The 23,065-nt window shown below is 44.6% G+C and overlaps 1 protein-coding gene across 1 annotated transcript; it reads left to right on the top strand.

Moving 5' to 3' along the window:
* Positions 1-673: 673 nt before the first annotated feature.
* Positions 674-1,729, top strand: LOC115324737. The gene has a single exon (XM_029985370.2). It carries the CDS (start codon positions 674-676, stop codon positions 1,727-1,729), a length of 1,056 nt encoding a protein of 351 aa, XP_029841230.2.
* Positions 1,730-23,065: the final 21,336 nt, after the last annotated feature.

Genomic DNA, 23,065 nt, shown 5'->3' with positions numbered 1-23,065 from the left:
GGCGGCGGAGCGTACCTGGGCTCTATGCGACAAGTGTTTCGTCTGCTGGATTGCGGGCAAGGGTCGCGTCTGCTGGACTGCGGACAAGGGTCCCGTCTGCTGGACTGTGGACAAGGGTCGCTCCTGCCGGAGTGAGGACCGTGGCAATATCTACGTGAGAAGCCCGGGGGGGTACAGTTACCCAAAGAAGTCGTCTGCTGGACTGTGGACAAGGCTCGCTCCTGCCGGAGTGAGGACTATGGCAATATCTACGCGAGAAGCCCGGGGGGGTACAATTACCCAAAAGGAGTGGTGGCAGCTGACAGGTGGTCCTGGGCGTCATCTACGTCGGAGAACAGGACGACCTGTGGCTTCACCTGCGGACCGGCGAAGCATCTTCAGCGAGCGGCGACAGAAGATCGGGGCAAGCCTCAAGAGGAGAGACGAGATCGTCGCTGCAGTGCTGAACTTCGTTGTGGTGTCAGAAAATTGTGCGTTTTTTTTTCTGTGTGATTTTTTTCTTCTTTTTTTTCGGTAAACGAAGAAGGAGCTGAGACTTCCAGGCGACGGGCACGATCGCCAGGCCGAGTGAGGACACTGCGGCAAGTGGGTGGCGGCGACTAGAGGAGCAGCTAATTGGATTTTGCCAAGCAACAGTGGGTGAGTCCCATTCCCGTTTTCTCCGAGGCTCACCATGACCAGAGAGACTAGATCGAAGACCCCAGGGTCTTCGCTCAGTGGCGCCAACTGGGAACCAGACGGTGGCACCAGTGAGGGAGGGCAGCCAACAGATTCGAATGACCTTAGTGCTGAGATAGCACTCATGAGACTAAAGATAGAACTCGAGAAAATAAAACTAGAGCAGCTCAAAATAACGGGGCAGCCTCATGAAGAGAACACTCGGGGTAAAGGGGGAGTCGAACGGTATGCAAAGGAGCTACGTGCGGTGCTGGCGCCAATGCCCGAGACGGACGCATTGGTACCTGCATGGTTAAAAGGCGCTGAAACAATGTTGGCGAGTTGTGAGGTTCCACAGGACCTACACGGGGCACTCATACTGCCCTTTCTAAACGAGAAAGCGAGCGCCGTTGTGGCAAACAGAGCAGAGGGACGGATATTGCAGTACAAGGAGCTACGAGACATTATCCTCGACGAGCTCAGGATGACTCCGGATGAGTATAAGCGGAGGTTTCATGTCGCGCGCAAGCAAGAAGAGGAGTCGTGGGCACAGTTCTCTACCGATCTGACTACCATGTTCGGCTACTACATGGAGAGCCGCGAAGTAGAGACACTAGATGATCTAAGGCAGCTGATCCTTTCAGATCGGCTAAAACATGTCATGCCGGATGATGTCCGGGCCTACGTACTTCAGAATGAAACCAAAGAATGGCTAAGGCCAAAGGAAGTAGCGGAACTTGCCGAGAAATTCGAAAAGAGTCAGCACGATCGAAACTGGGAGCCCCAGAGAGCGGCCGAGGGGCCACAGGTGAACATGCGGGGTGGGCCTGCGGAAGTTGGGGGCGACCAGCGAAGGGTTGAGAAACCTCGACCGCAAGGGTGCTTTTCGTGTGGGAGGCTGGGGCACCTTAAGCAGAACTGCCCTGGATTAGTGCATACAGCCGTGGACTCCGGGAACAAACCGGCCTCCGCGTGTCTGAGTGCGGGGGTAAGACCTTTGCCTCGGTCACACGAGACATTTGAGACGAAGGGGACGCGCAGGCATGGAGAAACAGTTTCGGGTATAGGCTAGGTATAGCAAACCTTTTCTTTTTTTTTTCTGTTCGCGTTTGCATTTCCTTGCCTGTAGCCAACGTTATTTTTTTTTTTTTTTTTTTTGCTTTTGTATAAATACTGGTCATGGTGCAATCTGGAACGTACGGGTTTGGGTCTCACCGGACTGTGTTTGCTTGTTTGTTTTTCTGGTGTTGGTTTTCACTGTCGCCCAACAGGTTTTTTTTTTTTTTTGCAGGGGGAATAGCTGCTTTGTTGTTGTTTTGTTTTCGTATGCTCCGCGTCTGTCTCGAAAAGGGGGACAGATGTTGCGCGAACAGCAAGTGTACTTGCAACATTCTTGGTGGGGTGGTGTTAAGTAACGAAGGATTTTGTTAGAAATAAGTAAGATTTGTTTTAGAAAAGTCTATCTTTATACAGTTGCGTCGGCATCGTTTTATTTTTTTTTAGCTTTCTTTGTGAGTGTCGGCGTTTTGGAGGGAGCATTTGCGGGGGCAGAGCGGCCGGGAGTGGGGAGCGGCTTCCCCGCAGTCGTTAAGAAACGTCTCGGGTTTCGGTAGTCTGCTCGGACAGATCCCTTCTTGCAGCTGGTTGTGGCTTTTAGCCGAATGTGCCTGTATATAGAGGGTTTCGCCGCTTAGTGTAAAATTGTCGCTTTTTGCCCGATGCAATAACTTAGCGGTTGGCGCCAGTCAGACTGGAAAAATTGCAGAGAACAACTCTACAGGGAATTTAGGTTTGACGGTTACAGCGACAGGATGACAGCTCGCCGACCATTGGACGGCAGTGTACCACGTGGGAGTGGTGAAATTTGAAGTGATTGGTCCATCTCTGGAGGGAAAGGAGGCATCTACGAGGCTAGAAAAGGGCTGCCGAGAGGGTTCTCGGGGGATTCGGCTCTTGAGACTGGGGACTAAAGTACGGGGTTTTAATTTTGGAAGTTTTGTATATTACCGTTGACTTGTCGTTTTGTTTTAAAAATAAACGTGGCCACACTGGCCACCGTAAACCTACCGACGTCGTAATGTGTCCAGCGGGATCGAACAACTTTTAGTTTTTTTTTTCTTATTCGACTTCCCGGGGGACTACCATCGGGCAAACACCATCATCGGTCGTCACCATCCTGACCGGGCCCCTTCCCCCGCGGAAAGTTGACTACGTGCATTACGAAGTAGTGATCCTACGAACGTGCACTGTTTAACGATACTCATCCAGTTCGAAGCGGCCAGGGGCAGGCAGGTGGTTGAGGTTCAGAACAACCTTGAAGTAATCTGGCAAACTGCCCCCTACCCCCTGGCACGCTAGTAGTAATCCGATCGAACGCCGCCCGAGTGACGCTGGCATATAGGAAGTTCAGTTTATTGATGATGCAAAATCCTGAAACTGGGAATGAAATTTGAAAGAAAAAGTGTAAGAAGACAGAAAAAAGGGGACAGGACAACGTCTCAAACTCAACTCAGCTGAGTTTGAGACGTTGTCCCCTCCCCTTTTTTCTTTCTTCTTACACTATTTCTTGCGAATTTCATTCCCAGTCTCGGGATTTTGCATCATGATCAACATACACCAGCTCCCTGCACCTTGAATTATTTTGTTTGTAATTGCTTTGGAGGTTTATTTTCTGGAGCGGAAGAAACGCCGATCGAAAAGCACAGAAGATGAGGCAACTTGAGGTCGAGGAGTGTTCTACCGTACCAGGAGCGTCGGAAGAGGAAAAACGGGGAGGGGGAAAGCTCCAGTCTCTACCCCCCCCCCCCCCCCCATCCTCATAGATATTTCGGACTGTTAAAGAAAACAATATGGGGAAAGAGGGCATGGTCTAGCTTATTTTAATCTGAAATTATTTATGCATATGTATAGCTACTGTCGCTCTTTACTGCATAAAGGATCGCGTAGATGGTCATTGCTAAGGCCGGTTCTCACATGCGGTGAAGCGCTGATGTAACGCTGCATACGTGCCGTGAGGTACTTATCGTATGCTATGAGAAACAGTTTTGACGGTGCGATAGAAAGCTGGTGAAAGCTCTCGTCGGTACGTGCTTAGCACGAGGTCAGCGCTATTCTTGTAGCGCTCCGCTGCATGTGTGAACAGGCCTTTAGAAACTCGTTGTCAGGGGGCACTGCTCGTCACATGCTTGGTGGCTCGAAAGTTCAAAGCTATGTCTTTTCGACCTAAATAACTGTGCCATTGGTAAAAAAAATAATAAAAAAATAAACGTAGCAATAAATGTAAAAATAAAAGGCTGGAAAGAAAAAAATATCAAGAACCCGCCGGAAGTGTTGCATTCTTGCATATTCAGAGGCCCAGAGCTATGAAACAAGTTTCTCCTACCAAAATGTCTACAGGCCAAAAGAAACACGTCCCAAAAACGTAAAATGAGAAAAAAAAATATTCTTTTTTATGACGCGCTGGACTTGAACAATTTTAGAAATCTTCTCCCATCAGTTAATTTAGTCTTCAACGTGAAAAACACAATAAACACATTATTTTGTATTCTGCAGATGGTAATGATATGTAGTGTCTCTGGTGTTAATTTAATTGCGATACGCCAAACCATGTAGACGAAAAAAATTACAGAGTTTATGGCGTAATTGTCCGTAGGTACATGTTTGGATATTTATTCGAAACTCGTCTCTAACAACAATGATCATATCTTAAGACGACACTCACCTAGGCTATATATAGATTATTCTTAAAAAGTTTAACATCTCTACCATAAATAGCTTCGGCTATAGCACGCTTCAAATATGGCACAAACGACGATTGTCAAAAACCCGTCGCCCTTCGTCGCTCCTTCGGGAATCTATTTTTCTAAAACCAAGCACGCCAGATGATTGAAATAAACGGCATTGTCTTTCGCAAGGAATGCGGCACCCCATGTAATATTGCCAAAGAAAAAATTACGAATGTACCTCACTGCTTGAATCCAAAGGAAACCGCCGGCCGGTCTTTCAAAGGTCGACAAACTTCGAACTTTTAGGGTAAAAGTTCGAAGTTCGTCTACCTTTTCACTTTTTAGGAATCGAGAGTTCGACAAATTTTCGAATTATTTAGATTAATAAGTTCGAAAGTTCGAAAATTATCGAATTTCTTAGCGTAGGAGGTTCAAAAATTGAAAGCTTCGAACTTCTTAGTGCAAGAAATTCGAAAGTTCGAAAATCATCAATTTTTTTGGTCTAGCAAGCTCGAAAGTTCGACAGGCATCGAATTTCGCAGCGCAATAGGTTCGAAAATTCGAAAAGCGTCGAACTTCTTAGTTTAACAAGTTAGAAAATTCGACTTCCGTCGAATTTCTCGATATGGAAAGTTCGAAAATTCGAAATCTTTCGAACCTTTCGAAACTCTTGATTCGATCATCGAAACTTCGACTCCAAAAAGTTCGTGGCATCCCTAACTTTAAGCCTGCGTCACCATCTACGCTACGTGCTGGACTTACGTTATATTCAGCAACGCAAGAATTTGTCATTTCAAAGCCGATTTGAACACAAACGACGCGTGAGCCTTCAACGGCGCGCATTCGTCAACACCACATCGCCTTGTCGTTTGAGATTGCCCGTTCACTGGTCTTTTGTGCTCCCGTTTACATCTGTCCTGACGTTAACAAGAGAGAGTGATCGCGTTGTGTATGTAGGAAACAGCTAGATTACTAATGGATGCTCTGAACCGACAGCGCTAAGCATCTCCTGACATCAAGACACTGGAAGATCACAGGAGGACATCGCCACGTAAAACGGTCGAAATGGGAAAAGCCACAAAGCCACAAGAGTGAAAAACAGCCCCTTTTCACCAAGATGTACCCGACAACTCAAGGTCCTGCTCCCTACCTGCGTGGGCAGACCGTTACACCGTCGCACGCTTCGCCGGGCTCGACGGTGCCGTGCTGTGCAGAGAAGAGGCACTAGAAACGACGCCAGGTTGGGACGTAAAAGCTCAACTTCAAAATGTTTTTTTTTTCTTGTATTTAGAACAAAATTATTTTAATTAAACTTTCAAGAACTTTCAAGGCAACAAAGTCTTCTGTAAAAGTCACCATATTTCGCATTTTTCTTTCGACCACCGCAATGCAGAATTGACGGCTCTTTAAACGGCAGAACAAAATTTTGCACAAATTAAGTTTTTTTTTCTGAAAGATATTTAGTTGTACGGCCCGAAACTTTTTGGTCTGTGCAATATATTCCCAGGGTTGCCAATAAGAATTTTTAATCACCTGCAGCAAAGAGATAATTTGTAACCAAACTATGAAAAATGCTAAAATTCTCCTATATTACTTTTTTTAATTGCTTCAAGCGAATATCCATGATCTTTATTACACAACAATCAAAGTGCCATGTTGTTTTTAGGAAAAAAATAGTCCACTGTTTTATAAAAATATCTTAATTTACATCAATTAATAAGTGACTCCTAGTTTCACTCCTTTTTTACGACCTCAAACCGCCATCACCCTATGAAATTTGTTTCTCGTCAAAAATATGTTAGAGAAGCAAAACAAACATTATGGTGAAGAACCGTGAATTTTATTTTAGTAATCGGAGGTCGCCATGGGACCTTTGGCATGGCATGAAGAAGTCCATGTCAGCTGATGCCGCTCGTCAATTAGGCATCGCGTTTCGGAGTGTGAGGAGCCGCCCTCGGGCACAAAGGGGACAACGTGCCTGCTATGGCGACGCACTGGCGACACCTCCGATTCGTACACGATACCCGCCGCTTCTTCCCTTACAGCCAGAAAAGAGGGACGAAGGGAAGCGGGCAGCAAACTCCGCTTTTCTTTGGACCTAATCGCTTCGGCTATCGCCGCAGGTGGCGTGCTGTGCGGCGAGGAGGCGTTAAGAAGCGACGCCGGGTAGTGGTGCGAGAGTTCAAGTTCGAAAATTGTTTTCTCGCTTTAAACGAAAACTACTCTGATTAAACTTTCAGAATCAAAAGACGATTAATCCTTCCTCCAAACCCACTATATTTTGTATTTTTACTTGGACCACCTCAGAGTGGAATAAACGGCAGTTTATGCGTCTAAACGCACTTTTTGGCAACTTCAGGATATTTTTTTTTTTACTGCAAGATGTTTAATTGAGCGGTTTAAAATATTTTTACAGGTTATATACCTAGAGGGCAGCCAGTAAAAAGTTATATTAGGTCCCGGGTGCAATTATATAGTTTTTAATAAAATGACAAAAATGTTTATTTTTGAAGAAAATTATGTATTTTAAAAAGAATATTCAAATTAAACAAAACTGCACAAACCCAACCACATTGTAAGTCGAAAACTGTGCAAATTTAAGAAAGAAGATATTGTTGGGTGTTTCATAAAAAAGCTGATTTTTCGTAAATTATTGAGTGATGCCTAGTTTCACGCTGTTTTCAAAAATTAAAATCTCGCTCACGTCATCACAAATTTTTTTTTAGTCAAAACTATTTTGGGGTATGGCTACGGACATTTTGGCCGAAGCCCATGAATTTTTTTTTTTTTTAGAAATCGGAGCTGGTTGACCGCGACGTCTGGGGCGTTTCACGTGGAATGACCCTGCCTGAACGATAGGCTCCGTGAGCACAGGTACTCTCTCAGAGCCACAGTGGGAGGGCACCTTTCAGTTCACGTAAAGAGTGCCTGTGAAACAATGTGCGTTGTCCTTCTCCTTTTCTTTCAGTAAAAATATATAGTGGCAAGTCAGCGCTCTGTTGTGTCCAGTTTGTCTTTTCGTTTTGTACCTTTTGCGCTGTTTTATCTTAATGCGAGAATAACAAACAGCACAATGTACCCCTTGATGTATAATAAACACAATATAATAAACAATTAAAGGACCTCCTGAGTGAATATATAACAATTTTTCCGAATATTTTATTGTCTAACGCACATTAATATTGCCAAAACACAGCCTATTTTTTAAACAAATTCATATATGTTAGAGATGACGTGGTTTGTTTAACGTAGAGTGAATTTAATGTAACAATGGCATACCAAAATGCTGTCATAGTAACCCTGGCTCAAGGAAAAGAAGGGACGAGCAGCACAGCCTTTTTGTGTTTTATGTCCCTTCTTTTTGTTTTGTTCAGCGCTTCTATGTCTCAAACCAGCTCGCCTGTACTCTCACATTAACTTCAAGATGTTGGCTTCATAAATCTCCTTTCGTCCATAAGTCATAAGTATTCTTTGTGAGGTTCACCGAACACGCGTTCACCGGATCCGCTTTCTAGTGAGCACACTTAAAGAAAAAGTGAGATAAGAAGCCCTTGAGACACGTTAGGCCTCAAACAAGGCAGCCGTCGGGAACATCACCATTACTTGCATAGAGAATCGAGGAAAAACGCGCATCCTCATCACCCAGCTATCCTCACGCCTTCTAAGCACAGGCAGATTTCTAGGTGTCGGGGTTCGGTCCGCCAGAAAGACGGCGCAACAGTGCGGACTGTATAGGGTAAATCCATTTGCTCCAGTTTGGGACCAGAGCATCGCAACGGCGTGGAACCACCGTTGCTTCTTCATGAGAGCCGACGGACGCGACGACAAGCGGCAGCGATGCATCGCACAGGCACCTTTGCACGCATCCCTGACCCAATCGGCGACGCCTTGGCGGCTCGGAGGGCGGTGTCTGCTCCATGTCATCTGCTGCTTCGGGGTTCTATAAATATTTCTAGCGCTATAGAACAGCTGTAGTTACATAGTATTTGGTTGGCTCATACACAGTCCAAAGATTCCGCAAGCATTCAGCTCGTCAGGTTTCAGCGTAACATCCACAGATCGCGAATGCAAAAAAGAAAAAAAATCTCCCACTCCAAGTGAACTTGGCAAGTAAAATGTATATTGAACTTAAAAAGAAACAGAAGGCAATAAAAAAAAGCGTTTAGGAACGAGGTTTAAAGGTAATTAAGGACGGTTCGCAAGAGATATCACCGAAATTCATTTCAATTGCAGTTTGTGTGTGTTTTATTTATCACCGGTCGGCTCAAGGGGTAGAATGAGTCACTGAGCAGTGTAGACAGCACTCCACAACGCACACTTGGATTAATATGCGCCGATTATACAATTTTGTTTTCTAGCTGATCTGGCCAAAAAATAAAGGGCTGTCTGCATCCTCAGGTGTTCTTTTCCCCCAACACATAATATTGCTATATAAAGAAAAGCATGCAAGAACTAATCATGTAGCACCGCAATCACATATATTGCCATTAGTAAGAAATACAGCCTGACCGATAATTCACGTGTTTTACGATTTAAGGTATATCCCTGGTGTCACTCGAAAGATAGTCACGGACGTGTCAGATGGTGGACATAGGCTGGTTGAGGTACTCCAGTATTCAAAGGGTGCCGTTTTGGGGTGCAACGCGGCTGGAAGCTGGTATGTATAATACATGAAGTTTTAATAATGTATCCCGATAAAGACAGAACAACAATTTTAAAATTATACTTTTTCGTAATTTGTAGTATTTTTAATAATCAAGTATGCAATGTTAGCCACATCTTTGACTAGATTTCTGAGATACATGCGCAATGTTTTTTAAGTATCGTCGCCAAAATCGGGTTATATGAAAATGCGTATTCAACATTCTCAAATCACGGTAGAAGCTCTGGCAGTTTAGTGAAGGCTTATTTAGGACCAAGCCACCAAGCAGCTGTAATATGTGGGTCCAGTTGGACATATTCAGGAATGATCAAGCAATCCCCCCTTCGGTGTTGATGCCTGCTATATAACCCTTTGTGTTTTTCTGTTTCTGTTTCAACGGCACCGTAAACCGATGAATCGTGTTTTGAACCTTTGGAAGTGATTATGCTTCAAATATTAGTCTTGTATAGTCTGTTTCACCTTGCAAATAGACCGCAGGGACACTACGATCCAGGCAAACCAATCTAATACCGTCTGAGTGTCATGTGACCTCAGACTGCACTACTGCCGCCTCAGTGACGTCTGAATTTATAGTGCTGTCGAATTGTTACGTGACCTGAAACGACTTGTCCAGCGACGCCCATGGCGCATAATCACGTAATAAGGTCCCGGAGCAAGATTCTTTAGGTTGTCCCTTTAGCTCCCGCTGCGGTCTATCGTAAAGCGAAACTGAGTATATTCATCGCGTAGAAAAGCTTCAGAAGTAATGGAGGTTCGGTGAACGTTGAGGCGATTCAGCCAGCAATCGGAGGTGACATTGCAGGCACGAGGCGGAGTTTAAAGGCTACGTGGAGAAGCAAGTGCTCAGTTTGATAAAGGCGGTTGATTGCAGGGAGGTAGAGCCACGGCCATCGTGCATTCAACGCGTCAAGCTGTAGGTTGAGGCGTTGAATGCACTATAGTACCAAATGTACATTACGTGCCCTACTGGAAAATTTCGATGATGGAAAGATGTTGGAAAAGGCTCATACAAGCGTAACCGTAATATGGGACATCCTATACAAGCGAAACCTCGGCTCCAGTATAGTGGATTAAGGCGGAATGATACAGGTAGGCGGAACTATACAAGCGTGTCGTATTATGGGACATCTTATACCGGCGTAGTGGATTATGGCGGAACCATGGAGGCGGACGGAACCATACATGCATAACGTAATATGGGACATCCTATACCAGCGAAAAGGCGATACCAGCATGGTGGAGCCGTATGGCTCCACCATGCTGGTTTCGCCTTGTCACTGTTGTACAGGGCGATTTAGTTTTAAGCTTTACGTATATGTTTAGAAAGGTCGTGAAAGCTAAATTAATGCGGTTTGTGCAGGCGAGTTATACGGCCAGGTGTACATAGTATAGGGACCTAATCGTAACAATCAGTCAGATAATTACATACAATTTGTCAATTAACTTTTTAATTAGTGAAAATGAAAATATGGTTTCAATTAGAAACTTGCGGAGTCATTGAAAACCACAAAATCAACTCTTTCTAGAAGGATATAATGCAGGGGTAGCATTTTACGCATTCTGTAAAAACGCTTTATTTGGACGAGTTTCTAGGTTTCAGTTTCTTATCAGAGCTCATATGTCTGCGCCCACAGTCCTGTTCCCCAGGGGATTAGACGCGCAACACATGTGCGCCTTGCTTCCCTCCCTCCTACGAGGGAGGCGAGGGGTCGGCTTCGCACTGCGGCCACCGGGCAGCAGGACCGCAGGTGCAAAGATGCGCTCTGGTAAGAAACCGAAGTCTGGAAACGCGTCCAAATTGACCATTTTTTTAGAACGCCATAAAATGCTTCTCTTGTCTTAAATCTTCACAAAGAAAGTTGATTTAGTGTGTTTTGATGACGCTTAGCAAGTTTCTAATTAGAACCATGAATCTATTTTCACTGATTAAAAATTTCAGGAACATACTATACTTAGAGAGAGGCTGAAGCGGTTTTGTATTTGAGAAAACACTTTTAAATCTTCTTCATATGACCTCCAGAATCTCAAATATCAAAATTATTTGGTAATTTTATGAATCGAGGCTGCATAGAGTCATTTTTAAAGCGCTGTGAAAGCACTTCCCTGGAGAGCGACGTCACAAAAGCAGCTTTCGAAATCTTTGCTCACGCATCTTCAGCACCTATCAAAGCTATGCACGCACATGCTATTTTTTAAAAGGGCAAAAAAATGTGTCCCGACTGGTGCCAATGCGAGAGAATATACCTAGAAAACTTGCGATTGGACGCGCGGCCCTTAAGCGACAAACGCTTCGCGGCTGAAAGGTCTTCTTACGATGTCACTATTGGTAGGAGGTTTTTTTTTTTGTGTTTTCTCACGTTTAGTTATATCTTTGTGGAAAACGAATGGGATATTTAGGTTTGCGGGATAAAACTACGCTAGAATGAACCTCCATCTAGTTTTCTGAAAGAAGTCTGGCACATCTCTGTAATAACCCGACTGAACATTACAAATTAGTCTTTTATACTATGCCGCCCTGGCCATGCAACTCACGTGCACAGACCGCGTAAATGTAGATTTTATGGCTTTTTTAAAGTCTGTAAAACATACAAAAAAACACTCTCTAGAATGTCCCCAAATACGATACAATTGTATGGTTCCTTTCCCGCTTGCATTGTTCAAGAAAGACTTGTGGACATCCAGCGTTTCATTGGAATGCTGGATGTCAGCGAGTCTACATTAGTGAGTGGTTTCAAACAAACATGATGTTTGCACACCAGTAAGCTCTTATCCAAGGCTCACCAGGAGCACTAAGAGCAGAGGCAAAATGTCGTGACCTGGTAAATTTGGTTGCAGGTATTTATTTTTAGAAGAACTGCAAGCAGCAAAGCTTAACTTTGCTCAAAAGAAGATAATTAAAAATTCAATACTGAACAATGGTGTCCCTTGAGCTGTCAGACCAAACTCCCACTCTTGCCATTCAGGAGTTCCCAACTTGTGCGTAGAGGATCAGCACAACCCAGATTTGTGCTGCAAGCGCACCTGCAATATAAAAGTTGAATAAACATGAGATGAAATATGAGACGTTTAGAATACTCTGTAATGTGAAATTAGAGCACAGATCTTGAAGAGGAGTATGGGAGGGTATGCCCCTCCTCCCCCTCCCCTACTACTCTTCGGCTCCCTCCCATTTAGCGGGAAATTTCCCTGAATTTAGCGGGAAAATGTGCCCACTAAATTTAGCGGGTTAAGTTTTCCACTAAATTTAGCGCGGAAACCCCTCCTAGTTTCAGCATGAATGCAAAAATATATGCAGGACCTCAACACAAATGCAGTTTTTCTGCTAAAAGTAGCAGGGAAAATGACGTCGCATGACCGTGTCATGTCATCCATAAAAAATTCAGTTTCTCAGCTAGACTTAGCGGAAATATTAACGTCACATGACCGCAACATTAATTCAATTTCCTGCCAAGTTTAGTTGGGCGGTTACGCCGACAGCGACGCCGCAAAACGCGGAAACGGGCGCTAAGAGCTGCGCTAAAAAAAACTAAATGCATCAGGTGAAATAAAGTGAAAATTAGAGAAGAAAAAGAAAAGAGAATCTAAGATCAGGTTCTCAGATCCTTTCTTTTGTCCGTTCTCAAATGTTTTGATTTCAAGAAATGTTTATATCTTTATTCATACCCAGAGAACCCCTCCCAGTTTCAGCATGAATGCAATAAATCAATGCAGACTAGACCTTGTAAACTATAATGCACATGAAAATGAATGTTCGCCACATAGTCATGTATGAGCCGGTGGCTCAGATCTCTAAATACATTTGTATTGAGGAACATTCTTGAATGAAACTTCTAGGCTTCGAATTCGACAGTTTGTATTTCCATAAGGAACACTGTAAGGCACTGATTTTTTTTTGTGACACATCAGAAACAGCACAGCAGTGTCATCCTTGCCAACCTAACAAGAATTTGTATTTTTTTTTTTTTTGTTTTAGCATGGCATGTGCTATTCTAATGCTTATACAGCCTCCTTTAACAAAATTTCCTTTGTAGAGCTTTCTATTGGTTCTTATTGAACTCGCACGACAGATTCGGTACGTACTCGGCATCAACAGTTTTATATATTAATGTAATAGGGAAAGACAAGATGTATGGTCTTGAGTACGGCTCAACAAGCACAGATGTTGAGAAAAGTACTGAAGAAAACTCAAATGTCAAAATAAAAATAAGCTGGAATGTGGATACAATTAAGGACATGGTCATAAATACAGTAGCAGATTCAATATGAAGAATACGTGTTAGACGCACACTCAAAGAAACCCGCTGCATCTATATTCATTCAAATTATTTCGCAGAACCCAGCGCTGCAGTCTCGGGTGCGAGTTCGCTGAATGAGTCCACTGAAAATGAGTGCAGACGGAAAAAGCAGTTTGATCTGTGAAAATGAGCACTACATAGGCAAGTGACATGTCATTGTTACTGTTACAGTGCCGAATGTTTCAAACTGCCAGTCGCATCATTCTGCGAGTTCCATCCATATATTACAGGGTTTGGCTCTCTCGAATGCTTGGCGAGAAAAATGATGAACTGGAAATGTCTAGCGTAGTTCTAGAAAAACTACTTCCAGAATCCTAACTCAGCATCGTAAAGAATATAAAAAGTTTCTAGAGAGAAGGTTAGTGCAGGAGTTGAATAAACTAAATACTTAGTTTTGCGAAACCATCTTGCCGTAGTAAACGTATAAAGTTCCCCTAGGTAGAGCTAGTCATTACGGATGATTGTGCCCATTGCATACCATAAAAATTTAATTTGCGACCTACAATATTTACAGTCTCAACCAACTCTGAATAAGTGGAACACTTGGCACTAAAGATTGGTCTCACCATGACTGTCTGCAAACATCCACATAATAATTTCCATAAACCTATGCATTTCAAGAAAATATTTGGAGCGAGCTGTTCAAACTGCCATAACACTTTTTAACACTAATAGAAAGCCTGTAGTGGGCCACAACTTAAGCAGTTTTTACTTCATTATGAAGGGCAATAACAAATATGTGAACCTTAAAACTAGGCCTGCACTGAATTGCTTTCTTAAGTTGAACGTGCTACGCTCGGTTCAATATATTATCTTTGCAGAGCTGACAATGTGCAAGTTCCCATTTTTTTATATTTCACATCTCCCGGCTGCTGGGTGGGCTAGGTACATAAGATTGATGACACCAACGTAACACAATGATTATTTTAAGAATTTGTTTGGGTATAGCACTAGCGAAGCCATCTGCGGGAAGTTATTTCTGTGACTCCGTCGAACCTACACCCGTGGGCTTTAAGTTCACATGTGAATCATGTCTGCAGACGCCCTTTTGTAATTGGAACTCCATCCAACCCGAGATTTGAATGTTTTTTTGCATTTTAGGCTTAGTAGTGCTTTTGCTGTTTCACTTCAAGAATAGGTAAGAATGCTTATTTCGAGTAGCATACCTAACACTTGGTGGCATGAGGACTCCCTTGTCGTGATGCTAATCGAAAGTCACAGGCAGGGAGATACTGTGATGCTCTTGTTGCTGGGATTACCTCCCCCATGGTCCTGGCCGGACCACAGAAGAAGATTGAGTCCAAGCTTGTGGCCACTAGGATCTCCAGATCTTGAGGCAACCAAGTAGCTGGAAATAAAAACAAATCACAATCAAGTACTTGGCAGAGCTACATTAGAATGGCTAGCATATTCTTTCGTGATCAGCACATAGATCCTTTTGTTTTTATACTTTGTACTTGTACCTATTAAAAAACTGCTCCTTCACAGCCACTGTCATAGGCACACCCCAGGACGAGGCCACACAGGCCTTGAAATGATGGGTACCGAATTAAGGCGAATGATCAAATGCATTCATTTAACCCTCTTTCACCCCAACCTGGGAGATTTCTGTCAAATATTCACATTTAACTCTAAAGACTATAAAAAGAAACTACTACTGCAATGCAGAGCTGTATAGTGGGAGAGTTTAGCCAGTGGGTGTGGTGACAAAGGTGCCGGAGAGGAGGAAAGGGAGGAGAGCGCCGAAGGAGGGAGAGAGAAGGCAGCAAAAAGGAGAAGACCGCTATTTTGACGCAACGCTGTTGGCGCGGAGCACTGTTGAGGCTATGTGCCGTCTGCTACTGGCTTATTTCATTTTTGCCTTTATAAAAGTTTGCGTTTAAACATGGAGAAACTTCTTTCTTTAGGTTATTAAGCCACCGAGGAATAACACTATATTATTTTATTGCCAGAGCCTGCCAAATAAAAGCAAAGGGCAGGTGTCTGGATAGAAAGAGTTTAGTTGGCGCACCAAGAGGCTAACCAATAAAAATTGGTACCACCCTGCGCAAAATGCCTAAAAAGCGTGCATCTCTACTTGACACTAACAGCGGCACACACTATCTATTTTACTGACTAAAGGGTACTAGATCACTATTTTCAGCTAACTAGTCAAACTAGATATTCTTGCCAACTTGCTTTTTAGGAAAATTTTTAAATTTAAAAGAACTATTAAGACAACGGCTAAAAAAAAAGCAATGGCAAAACCAACAATCGAATTCACCTGCTCTCCAGTAGCACGACATCTATAGAAGGCAGACCTGCAGAATGAGCAAGCAGTCTAAAAAAGAGTATGTCCCATGTATAATTTGTTTTCATGCTGCCAAGCAAGTGCTGGAAAGAGGTTTCACGACATTAACAAAATTTCTTGCAATCAGTTGAGAACAAGTTAGAGCAGTGAACTTGTCCTTGCTTCTGGCATAACGTTTTAGTGTTGCCCATGGAAACTCACATAAATTTGAAAATAAAAACAAAAAAGACTAACCTTCATAAAAAAATCTAACTTTGGCAAAGAAAAGTTACCTTGAAAAAAATATGTACAATACAGTTGTACAGCGTGCATTTGTGTGCTTAACCAATTTAGAGGCAAATCGGCGACAATGAAAAGAAGACGTTTGAGTACAATTAAGGGAAAGACAGAAAGGATGCATACCTACAACAAAAACATTTAGAACGACCACGGGCAGGAAACTCTGGTGAGGCTCTCGGAGTGACTCCCTCATATGGGCCTGCGTAGACCACAGAACAAGATCGGTCAGAGCTTGCAGCCATAAGGTGCTTCATACCATGAAGTTACAGAAGCGGGTGCAATTGGAAGCAAAGTGCATTTCATTTCTCTGAAAAACGAAGAGTTTAATAGGTAGCTTGCATTCATAAGGTGATACAGTCATGAATGCACAGACTTTTCAATGCAGCGCTATATCACCAACTTGTTAACCATGCCGGGCAACACTAAAAACTGAGAGCATTATTTTAAACTATCTCAGCTTAAAGTTAACCACGACAGAAGCTTCAAGCCATCCTTGCAAATTCAGTGCACAAAGCAAGCCATGTGACCTTCTAGTTGGACGCCATGGTACGTCGAGCTTATAATCATGCGTCATGCTGTTTTTGCTGCAAAGGCTTGTAGTTTCAAAAGTGGTCCAGCTTAAAGAGACTAAAAGTATAGACGTTTATGAGTGGGGCCCTCATTTAGTCTGCAGCTACATTGCGAAATAGGACGTTCCAACCGGGATGTTTGTTGCCTGTAACCCAGGGCCGTAACCAGGGGGGGGGGGGGATAGGGGGTTCTGACCCCCCCCGAAATTTTTTTCTGGGTACGGCCCTGGTCGGTGCACTGGCAGCCAGCCGATTTTAATCTCCACCTCTGCGCACGCGCAGTGGCGCCGGTCGGCTACCGGGTACCAAACCGGGACCGGTTCTCCGGTTTGCTGTAACTCTCCATTATATGCCACCGATGCACATGATTCATAGGCGAAAATAAGACAATAGACACTTTCAAAATGGCCGCCGTTGTCCCCGAAAACCCCCCCCGAAATTTTTTTTCTGGGTACGGCCCTGCTGTAACCACACGACCAGCTTGTGCCCAGCGATTGTTCGAGCTAAATACATGTCCTCGACAGTGCCATTATTTGACAAGCATTTCTATGACTGTTAAACATGACTGACTTACAGAGAGACTCCACCTCAACGACTAATGACTTGGGATACCTAACTGAATACTGATATATCAACTAAATGCAAAACAATTACCTGGCAAGCATTAAATTTTTCAAGAGGCTGGGTCGACTCCGCATTAAGTTGAAGGAGTCGATGCGTAATAGGACAATACAAACAAAAATATGCCTTAGAATTACTTTTGCACCCCCAAAATGATGTGTTTTTGAAGGTAAGGTACACAATGTTCTTGATTTAGAAAGTGCCTCAGCTGTACAAATGCATATGCAATAAGGGCACTTGCCAAGCCTATTCTACTCAGCTCTGTGCAGGTTAAGCTAAGTTAGAGTATAGAAGTACATGCTCACTGACACCATCAGAAAGGCAGGGAGAAGTCTCCGTTGTTCGACCTCCAGCCCGTCTGCTACCTTCGATGACGTTTCAGCGCCTGATGAGCCTGGAGCGAGCACATCTGTCTAAAGCGGGGTGAAAAGCACAAGCATGTGCTGGAGCTCCAGCCATTCTCTTTTTGTCATTGGCTATACTACATATTTTTAGTAAGACATATTTTTAAGTGAGGAAAAGTACTGCAAATATACAGTCCACCTTAAAGATAACAACAGTTGCCATTCACCATTTTCCAAATAAGTGCTCCCACGTACTGGAACATCTACACATGTGGTGCGTGAGTAGGTTCAGGACTGAGAGGCTAGAAAACGAAGCGCTCGCAAGGCTTGTCTGGCCCTTCCAACCATGCAAGTACATTCGTTGCAAGTTCCCGATTTGTAGACAAAATGATTTAGAATGAGCAAATCTTGTCTACGCCCGAGGTAGAACATTGAATTGCGATTCCCCCATATTGTGCGAACCATCCTTCAAACTGCGGTACCACCTGCAAATAAACTATGTTGTGCTGCGGCACGCGTCCATGCTGCCTGCTTCAGAGGAAAACCACTGCTCGTGTTGAAGACGACATCCCACAGTGGACAGGCAACAATTTTTAACGAACAAAAACAAAATTGATATCATTCAATAGACACAGATAGGCTCACAAAGTGTCGGCACCATGATTGTTGTTGTTGGTTTTACTCTTGCATACAAACAAATGTGACTACCTCTCTCCTCCGATGGACAGTAAAACCCCCTTATCTTGGTGGCCCCTATTTCTTCTCGAATCGGTCACAGAGGACATAATCGCAGTCACTGAATTCCGCAAAATTAAAGGCCGCGAAAATTAAAGGTTCGCCAACATTAAGGGGTTTACTGTTCTTCTGAGTGTCACATGATGTTAACATTTCAAGGAGGCTGAAGGTATTGGTTTAAGAAAAAATTGACGTATGAAAAAAATGCCCTTCTCCAGGTTAAGCACGCGAGGTTCTTTTGCACTACCTATAAGGTGGCAAGTTAATTTCGGCAGAGCTTTTGGTAAAACGGAGTCACAAAAGTAGCTATACTTGGCGTCAACTATTTTGTGCTGCATTATAAAGCCAGAGTAGATTCCACAGTGCGTGCTTCAGCAGAGCACTGTTTGTTGCGAGAGCATATGTGGTTTAGTGTTGCATCCCATTTGCATAATCTAGAGAAACTAGCGCTGACAGAGTTGGAGCACTCCAAATATTAACAGCCGACTGTAGAAGCATTGAGAGATGCACACATGCGAACTGTGCATTTCTTAAAGGTGGGTTCGAGCAAAGGTAAAAACAATATCTATACTTACGGCGGCCATACTTGCCTTTCCCAAGCACGACCACTTTTCCCTCGGTAGCACCATCCAGTAAGAAGCACCAGCAACACGCCCATGAGACGCCGCCGCCTCCTGGATTGAATGACGACCCGCCTGAGGTCTTGGAAGGAGATCCGGAACACTGCTTTAGGCCAGATGTTGTATCTGGTGGGGCAGAGACTAAAAGCAAAAATTAACAAATTTATCTGAAGCGCTACATTCCTATAGGACAGCAGTATTTTTTTTAGGCCAGTGATTCGCTTTAATTAAACAGAAATGGTTGGTTTATATGATGAACCATCAGCCCCTATTTTTCTTAAGTGTAACGCAGTGTCTAACGTTACGTCCGACGGAACCCGAAATAAAAATTAAAGTTACGCCCAACGTAACTGTCAGGCATTCGAGTTACGTCCGACGTAACCCAAAAAAAAAATTAAAGTTACCGTATTTACTCGAAAATAGGTCGAACTCTATTTGTTGGACCCACCGAGAATAAAAAAAAAAAAAAAAAATCAAATATAGGTCGACTTTTTTTTTATTTTTAAGAACAGGGGAAATTTTGGGCAAAAGAAAGAAACCTTTATTTACATCACTTCACAGCTTGGTAGACATCCTCGCAAATCCGCCACAATACTTCACTGACACCGTTGTAAAATGACGACAAGAAACGAAAGAGGTGCGAAGCGACGAAAGACAAACTACAAAGACGCAAACAAAGCCGCCGTGTCGCCATGAGCAACACGCGAGCCGAGCCGCCTCAAACAACTAACAAAAGTAACATTTTTTTTTTTTCTTTTTTTGTGCGCGTTTGCGAGGATGGAGGACAAAGTGCATGGCGCATCGCGTTCCTCTCCTTCCCCATTGCCCAGCAAGGGGAACGCTAGAGGTGCGATGGCGAAATCCAATGCCCCAAGAGGTGCGCGCGATAGCGGCATCGGCCACCGCTGTTGTTTTCGGTTGTTTAACAAAAGCTTTTGGAAACAAGAAGCGGCGCAGCTCTACGGCAACGCCGGCTCGGTGACTCGATAGCTTCATGCCTCCGGTACGGTCGCAAAATTTGGTCGCGAATGTAGGTCGAAATTCTTTAGTCACGATTTCCGAAAAAAAAAATAAATAAATAAAAGAAAAGAAAAAAAAAGGTCGACATATATTTGAATAAACACGGTAGTCAGCTGCGCGACGAGACACACAATACGAAAGCGATTGGTGCGAGCGATCAAGGTGATGAGCGACGTTTTCTAGAAGCCAAGGAACCGAGCGGCGCAAGCAGCGAGAGTGAGAAATCTTCGTCGCTCGGCGCCGGCACTCGTAGCTTCTCGTCGTCGCTCGTCTCGTTGATCGCTATATTGCTTACATGCTGTTCAGAAAGGAGCTCTAAGTGGTTACCATTGCATTGGGACCAGCCTCGCATCCAACCGTAACCAGTCTTGACTTTTTTTTAAGCCGCCCAGGTAGAAGTTAACATCGTACATACATCGTTTTCAAGCATGGCTCCTCGTTCATTGCTCGATTTACTTTTTCGTAAATGACAAACCGCAATGAAGCACAATTATTCTAGTTCAAAATTGTCACGAACACTTGGCACGCATGCTTACACTGTAGCGCACCTAACGTAATTTAAAAGTAGAACGAAAACGGGACGAGATTCGCTTACCGCTTCACGGAAACAGAGTCCTTCGGATCCTAGGCCTAACGGCCGAAATCGGAAGTCGCCTGCGGTCCGGCGATCGGACGAGTTGAGCCGGCCGCGCTGTGCTGACCCCGGCTGACCACGCCTGGTTGAACCATGAGAGGCGTCGTCGAGTTGAGAGCCAGAGACGCAGTAGAAACGGACCGTAAAACATCTGTCCCGTAAAACGCAGAAGGAGCCAGCGCCAAAACCGCTACGTCTGGCTGCGTCGCCATCTCCACGACGACCGGAAGCGCGTAAACCGGGACTGGCCGGGAAGTTAGAAAAGGCGCGGCAGCGGAAGCCACTGGGCGGAAGCTTTACGTTTCGGTTTCGCTTTTCTCCGACATCGGCCACGGTCGCGGGCTGGTATGTTTGCGGCTGGTTGCGACGACGCGAGGGGCCACGAAAAGACGCCGAGTTGGCCGAGTACGAGTCACGGCCCACGATACGAGCAACGGGCCATTTGCCCCTGTCGACCGGCGATGCGGTATCCGCGGCTTAGTGTCACGATCGGTTTGTTGCCGTGCACGTTGACTCAAAGCTCGAAGTTATGCAGTTCCGTCAGTTCCGTTCCGGCACCAGCCGCACCACGTTTTCCGGTGCATCGCACGTGGAGGCCTTTCGACGCATTCAGTGAACGTAAAGATCGCGCCCGCTGTCTTCGGTGCTGTGGAAGAAGTTGGGAGACGGAAGAAGCATCAAAACCAAGGCGTTTAGGACTCCAGTCCGGGCCGCCGGTCCACTCTGAACGAGAGGCGACATGTGTGTGCACGCTTTGAGGAAGCCTCCACGTTTCGCCGCGCCAGACCTCGCCGATCGCGACCAGACCCCGAGTCCGAGAGGCTCTTGCGCAGCCAGGAACGGCAGCGAGGTAGGAGCTGCTCGTTCTGCGCAACCATGCAGTGCTCTACAGTGATCGGAGCTCTCGGTGTCATGCGTGCTTGCACCGAAGCCTTTGTGACCCCTTCGGACGCGCAAGTCGTACTTCGCAAAGGTTTGGACGGGGCCGCCCTCACCGAGCAGCTCCGCTAAATTCCGCTTACTTATGATCGCAATAAAAGCTTGCGTTTGTTCTCGGGAAAAAAATTGCGGGACCGCTCTCCGCGCCGCCGACGAGGTTGGCCGCCACCATGTTCTCAGCTGTTCACTCGCTCCCGCAGCGAGCGCCTTCCGATAATCCTCCCCGTTCCAAAATGCGATGCGATCTTCGTTTACATGGGCTGAATGAATGCGCACTCGCCATCTCGATCCACCTCTGTCTAGCGACTTTAATGCGATGCGCTTTGCGCATTATGCCGTTTACATGACCGCATATTGAATGCGGCAACTGGATTCAATGCGACTAAGTCGCATTCATGTAAACGCGGCTTATGTTATTTTTCGACATGTATGATGTATGTAACGATACCGGTGGTAAACGATGGACGTTTTGTTGGAAGATGGCGGTCGTCTTTCTGCATGTATGGTTTAGTTATACCGGTGGTCTTGTGGTATAGTCGTTTCGTTGGAAAGATGGCGGTCGCCTACGTCATCGGACGCAAAATCATACCAGCCATACCGAGTCATATCGGCGAGCAAACCGGCTGCCAGTATAGACAGACCCGGAGCCATAGCGGTGCCGGTACCTCCAGTTATGGAGAACGCAAAACCAAACTAGCTGCATGTATAATAACAATAAATTATGGTGGTGTCATACCAGGACTGTACAAGCAGCAGGTTTGTTTCTTGTACGTTTTTCCAATAGGGTGTCATGGAGACTAGCAGCATAATGAAGTGGAAGATGCTATGTTTTTCTAGCAAAACAATCTCTGTTATGCGCGCTCGTTGCCGATTATATAGCGTGGTATAGTCTTCATATAATAGACTTCGTCACCATCTTAATAATTGATTTCTCCACGCTAGCATCTTTGTGCGCTGCGCTGTGAATCGCGTTAGAAACGTGCTCTATAGCTCTCTTCTAAAATACTGCACTCAGTGAGTGGATTCCCTCTCCAGTGGCTGGGCACATTTCGCCAAATTGATTTACCTAACGTGGTGACAGCACGTAAGTGATAGCATTGCGTAGACGGTTCTTGTCTTCCTGCCAGCTTGATTTGAAATTTGCTTACGCGTCTCTTTTTCAGGAATCTAATTGCCATCGTACTGAACGTCATACCAGAGGAAATGGTGACGAGAGTAACACAAGACGAAATGCAGTACTTCTTGGACTTGTGCGACAATCGGGACCGAAGAGTCCGGCTGGGTCCAATTAAATCTATTTTTGACTTTATCAGCCCGACTTCAAAAAGACTCCTCATATTCCCAGGTAAGACACACAAAAAAAGAGATGAAAAATCACTTTTGGTATTAAAGTAATTTGCAGATTTGCTGAAACACCTCTGATTTTCTGATTTTCTGATCTTCTTTACCTGTCACGCCGTTTCGCTCTTCCGTCTCGTACTAATGCAGCGAGTCCACGAAGGTATGGCAGAAACGAGATAATTTTACGTTATACGGCTGTACCCGAGGCCCTTAAATTCTCCGAAGGAACGAAGCATACTTCTATTCGTTTGCATTTTTATGGCACATCGCTTGTGAAGAAGGCTGGATTTTAGAACGTGATTTTTTTCTTCAAACCCACGAACCGGTATATTT

Source organism: Ixodes scapularis, unplaced genomic scaffold (genome assembly GCF_016920785.2).
Source record: "Ixodes scapularis isolate PalLabHiFi unplaced genomic scaffold, ASM1692078v2 PGA_scaffold0__279_contigs__length_252992795, whole genome shotgun sequence".
NCBI lineage: Eukaryota > Metazoa > Arthropoda > Arachnida > Ixodida > Ixodidae > Ixodes > Ixodes scapularis.
The sequence above is the reverse complement of the archived record's forward strand: the minus strand, read 5'-3'. Positions and strand labels throughout refer to the sequence as shown.